General features: G+C 38.6%; 1 protein-coding gene across 3 annotated transcripts in view; it reads left to right on the plus strand.

Moving 5' to 3' along the window:
- The window catches only part of LOC147337064 (protein NLRC3-like), a 280764-nt gene that overhangs the window by 12380 nt on the left and 262384 nt on the right, over positions 1–6000 (plus strand). For 2 of the 3 annotated variants that reach the window (XM_086285729.1, XM_086285730.1), the window contains one exon: positions 1992–2165. In XM_086285729.1, coding sequence (XP_086141855.1) covers positions 1992–2165 — 174 coding nt within the window. The remainder of the gene's footprint in view (positions 1–1991; positions 2166–6000) is intronic. The other variant, XM_086285728.1, reaches the window with a different exon arrangement.

Raw genomic sequence — 6000 nt, forward strand, 5'->3', positions numbered from 1 at the left:
TACTCATTTGCCTAATAATTCTGCACTCCCTGTATTCATTCACTCTCACATTCACACACTGGTGGAGGTAAGCTACAGTTGTAGTGGTAGGTTAGGTTTTGCCCAAGGACAAAATGACCAAGACAGAGAGAGCTGGCTCATCAGACAGACAAGCTCATCTTGTAACCTACTGGTTCGCTGGTCAGCACACCAGCTGACTAGCGAACCGGCTAACTAGCACACCAGCTAACTAGCACACCGGCTAAATAGCAAATCAGCTAACTAGCAGACCAGCTAACGGCAGCCACAAGCTGAAGGACGATTAAATGTAGTGGAGATATCAGAGATGACACTGGTGTGTCCGATTCACTCTTTAGCACTCTGGTCACTCCGGTGTGTCAGCCAGAACACCACTGAAGGCCAAATGATCCCAGCATGTGGAATAAAGAGCTTAAGGTTTGGTTTGAGACACTTTATTCTTTCACTGATTGATTCTTGCGGCTGTGATCATGTGTGTGGTTTCTTACAAAAAGGAAGTACACAATACAAATACATGACAAATAAGATGAATAGATAAGTTACATATCCAGTTATATGTACGTACATCAGTATAGCTAATATAGCCATATATAAGGACAAAGATCACAGTACTATAATGCAGTAATGTTAAACACAAAGGTGTATATCTGCATAAATCTGTCCTATCAGTGATCAGGGTACTGTAGTATACTTCCACTACATAAACTATAGAAACTAAACGACATTAGTGTGACTTTAAGTTACCATCAGTACAGACGAACTGATGGTAGTTGTACAAAATAAAGGCATTGCAATTATTGTGAAGGGCTTCCGGTTAAACTAAGATCAGCTGATTACCTCATAACAAATTGTTTGCTATAGAACGCAGCTCCCACTCTTCATTAATATCATGTACTGTAACTCCCAAGTAACCATGGTTACCCAGCCACGCCCAGTAGTCTCCAGAGAGACCAACAGCTGGTGCACGTTGTAACGCCGTGGCTTTCATAGTCTCTCCTTTTTCTACAGCTCATGTGTTCTTCTTGTGATGGTGTGTCTTGAGGGAGGCTCATACATGCCATCATTTGTTGATCCTAAGAACGTTCCTCAGACCGACTTCTTCAACAACACTAATCAGCCTGCAGTTTGTAGCTACTCACTTCACTGTGGCGTCTGTTAGCTTGTCTTTCTTTGGTTTTATCCTGACTCCTCCCACAAGCTGATCCTACGTAGTCTGCCCAAGCCTCCCACCTCTGTTTGTTTGGGTGGTTTGTTTGCTGCCATCAACAGCGTGTAATGCATTTAAGTGATACTTCAGACATGAAGTACTGCGACAATAAAAAACTCAACTTTGCTTAAAAATAACTTTAGTTGTATCAACACTGCCCTCTGGAATAATTAGACTTTGGTGACAAACTGATGTGATCTCCATGTTTCCTTTGTTGGACTGTGGGCGAGTGTCAGAACTGAATGTACTGAGTAACATGTAGAGTTTAAACATGTGTCAGTTCCAGTTTTAGAGCTCTAAAGTGCAGCTATCATGTTAGGAATATGTTAGGAATAGACAGGAACACTGAGCACACTGAGGTCAAATCTTTATTTATCCAGTTCATCTGTAGGCTGAGCTCAGTCCATCCATTTAGTGAAATGATGTTTAAAGGTCTCCTTGTTCTGTGAGCGTGCACAGATCCTGAAGCAGAAAGCCTGGGTTACAGAGAAATGATCATCACTGTGATGATGCTCATCATCTCTGACTGGGATTTGAGGTTTTGTCAAAGCAGCAAAGAAAGCCTGGCTATGTTGGACTGGGTGTGGAAGCAGCTCCCAGTTTGAGTTCAGGAGACAGACACCCTCTCTACTTTGAAGATCAGCTTCAAACTTTCCTTTTTGATAAAACTTATAGTTAGAGCTGGATCAGGTGACCCTGAACCATCACTTAGTTATGCTGCTATAGAGATGGATAACAGATGGATTGTTGTTTTGTGTGTCTGCAGTCTGTCAGGCTGTCTGATCACAGAGGAAGGCTGTACTTCTCTGGCCTCAGCTCTGACCTCCAACCCCTCCCATCTGAGAGAGCTGGACCTGAGCTACAATCATCCAGGTCCCTCAGGAATGAAGCTTCTGTCGGCTGGACTGAAGGATCCAGGCTGGAGACTGGACACTCTCAGGTATGGAGAGAATGTCTGATATAGGAGGAAGAGCTGGAATCATTTCCTGTGTCTTTCACTCACTTCCTGTTTGTTTCCTGCAGATGAGACATGAACAATCACACATGCAGGAATATTTTCAGGGACAGACACACTAGTCTAGCTGGATAGTACATGGATATTTATGTAGGGGGTCTTCAAGGAGTCTGTTTGCAGGAACATTAATGATAACTGATAAGTCATGTTGAGAGTTTCATTAAAAGTAGACTTACAGTTAGGTAATATTTGGACAGAGACAACATTTTGTAACTTTAGATACAAGTATCAGCCATGTGTGTGTTTCCCATGCTGTATGTCCACAGTCACAGTGACAGTCAGTGACACTGACAGAAGGATGAAACAAGGCTGTGAATCATTTCAGTCTGTGTGTGTGACAAAGAGGCAGACAGGAGCAGCTAACATTTGGAAATGGAAGCTTACTGGAAACACTACATTCACAGCTGAATTCACAATAGATTTGTTCTCAAGTGCACATTTAGCAGCTAATGCTAATACTGTTTTCCCTTTGCTTTCTACAGCAGCTATTGCTAAGTAGGCCACTTTGCTCCGCTAAGGATTTGTGTGACCATGATGGAGACTCTGATAAGCTAATGCTGCTAAGCTAATGCTGTTTATGGGCCCTGTTAGAATCAATATTTCATTCTCATTCTGTTGTTTGAGAACAATATTAACGTTTCACATCATTATAACACAAGAGAAAAGGGTATTGGCATTAGCTACTAGTGCTTATTCACCTCAAATTACCTTTAGCTGCTAATGGCAGCCTACTTAGCATTAACTCCTCACTAATATAATGCTAATTTACATCAAATTAGCATTAACTGCTCATATTGTTATAAGGAAAGAGAAAACGGTATTAGCATTTGCTGCTAATAATTATTCACCCCTAATTAGAATAAGCCGCTAAAAGCAGCCAACTTAGCATTAATTCCTCACTTTGTTGTTACCGAACGGAAAAGAGTATTAGTATTAGCTACTATCATTTTTAATAAGTAAGAGAAAACAGTATTAGCAGTACCGCATAATGCTAATTCACGTCAACGCAGTATTAGTTAATAATGGCAGCCTACTTAGCATTAACTGCTCACTAATATAATGCTAATTCGCATCAAATTAGCATTAGCTGCTCAAGTTGTTATAAGGAAAAAGAGAAAATGGTATTAGTATTAGCTGCTAATAATTATTCACCCCTAATTAGAGTTAGCCCCTAATGGCAGTCTACTTAGCATTAACTCCTGACATTGTTATAATGCAGGGGAAAAGAGTTACCATTATCGGATAATGCTAATTCTCATCAAATTAGCATTAGTTAATAACGGTAGACTTCATATCATTAGCTGCTGTCATTCTTACAAAGCAAACAGTATGAGCATTAGCTGTTAATCCTTTTTCATCTAAAATTAGAATTAGCCACTAATGGCGTATTGTTAAAAAGTAAGAAAAAACATTGTTAGCATAAGCGGATAATGCTAATTCATCTCAAATTAGTATTAGCTAATAATGGCACCTGCTTAGCATTAGCTGGTCACATTGTTATAAGGCAAGAAAATATGGTATTAGCATTAGCTGCCAATTTCTATTTACCTAAAATTAGCATTAGCCACTAATGGTAGCCTATAGCAAAAACTTCTTAATGCTAAATGAAGTTAATTAATGCTAAGTAGGTTTAACTGAAATTAAAGTAGTGTTAGCATTAGCTGCTGATATTGTTAAAAGGTAAGATAAAACATTGCTAGCAGCAGCGGATAATGCTAACACACATAATAATTGGCATTACCTAATAATGGCAGCCTTCTTAGCATTAGCTGCTCATATTGTTATAATGCAAGGGAAAAGAGTTGGCAAAAACAGTGTTAGCATTAGTGGATAATGCTAATTCACCTAAATTAGCATTAGCTAATAATGGCTACGTACTTAGCATTACCTACTAATATTGATATAAAGCAAGAAAATATGGTATTAGCATTAGCTTCTAATGCTTTCTCATCTAAAATTAGAATTAGCCACTAATGGCATCCTATTTAGCATTAACTCTTCACATCGCAAGGGAAAAATTAGAATTCAATAAAAAAAAAAGTGTTCACATTAGCTACTTGTATTGTTAAAAAGTAAGAAAAAACATTGTTAGCATAAGGGGATAATGCTAATTCACCTCAAATTAGTATTAGCTAATAACGGCAACCTACATAGCATTAGCTGGTCACATTGTTATAAAGCAAGAAAATATGGTATTAGCATTATCTGCCAATTCCTATTCACCTAAAATTAGCATTACCTGCTAATGGCAGTCTACTTAGCATTAACTCCTCACTAATGTGATGCTAATTCACATTAAATTAGCTTTAGCATTAGCTGCTAGCATCAGCCTACCTAGCACTAGCTGCTCACATTGTTAAAAGGGAAGAGAATACGATATTAGCATTAGCTGGTAATATTTATTCACCCCTAATTAGAATTAGCCACTAATGGCAGCATACTTAGCGTTAACTCCTCACATCGTTGTAATGCAAATGAGGCTAACTTGCATTAAATTAGACTGCTGTTATTAGCTAATGCTATTTAGCAGTAGCTGCTCACATTGTTATAAAGCAAAGGAAAACGATATGAGCATTAGGTTCTAATGCGTATTTGCCTTAAATTAGACGTAGGTGCTAATGGCAGCCTACTTAGCATTAGCAGCTCAGATGTTATAATGCTAGGAAAAAGAGTGTTAGCATTAGCCGTTCACATTGTTATAAAGTTAAGGGAAATAGTGTTAGCATTAGCTACTCACATTTTTTAAAAAAGTAAGTGTTAGCATTAGTGCATAATGCTAATTCATGTCAAATTAGCATTAGTTAATAACGGCAGCCTATTTAGCATTAGCAGATAATGTTGACCTTGGCCCACTGGAAAAGTTAAGAACTAAAGATTTAGGAGTGTTTCTCGATAGCTCTTTCTCGTTTGAGAAACAAATGAATTCTGTTATTAAAACCAGCTGTAAGGTTTATATTGTTGATTGTCATTTATGCTTAGAAATATTTACTCATATATGCTTAGAGTTGTATAATCGATTGCATAATGATAGAGGTTTGATCCTGAGTAGTCTGTAAAGACTCTGTGTGCCTTCCAGAGTGCTCTGGCATGCACACACCACTTGGGGCCATGAGAGAGGTCGTACCCTCTCTTACTGATTTATGGTGTAGGACAGGGGTCTCAAACTCAATTTAGCTGGGGGCCGCTGCAGGCAGAGTCTGGGTGAGGCTGGGCCGCATTAGGTTTTCCACAAGAAAGGCATGGTTAAAAAATTCCAATCTTCTCAAATCTCTTTATTTTTATTTTTTAACACAAAATATGAAAAATGAATAAACAAATTAAGAATTAATAAGAAAAAAAATCAATCTGTAATACATAAATAAAATAATAATAAGATATTTTTAGTCAGTGAACTTGTGTGTTTCTTTCAGTCTTCTATATCTGCTGTATTTAGATTGAAATGTCTGTATTAACAGTTCTATAACCTTCTTCTGAACATGAATGGAACACTGTAGAAAATGAACTGTTCTTCTGAACATGGCTTCTCTTGCCTACTCCTTGCTGCTAGAGACCTGGCAGCGTTTCCTCTCGCATAGCCGAGCCAGATTTGGCCTGAGGGAGGAAGCAGTTGCGACCCTCAGTATGTCTTGAAGCTGATCATCTGTAAGTCTGGACCTGTACTTGGACTTATTGAAGTTCAAAGTGGAGAAGAGCTTTTGGCACAAGTATGTGCTACCAAAAAGGCACATGGTCCGCTTGAACATTCGGGAAAGCCGAGGGA

This window comes from Aulonocara sp. 'chitande type north' Nkhata Bay, linkage group LG3, assembly GCF_057382095.1.
Source record: "Aulonocara sp. 'chitande type north' Nkhata Bay isolate Kocher_YH1m ecotype deep benthic linkage group LG3, A_spYH_male_GT1.1, whole genome shotgun sequence".
NCBI classification, from domain to species: Eukaryota; Metazoa; Chordata; class Actinopteri; order Cichliformes; family Cichlidae; genus Aulonocara; species Aulonocara sp. 'chitande type north' Nkhata Bay.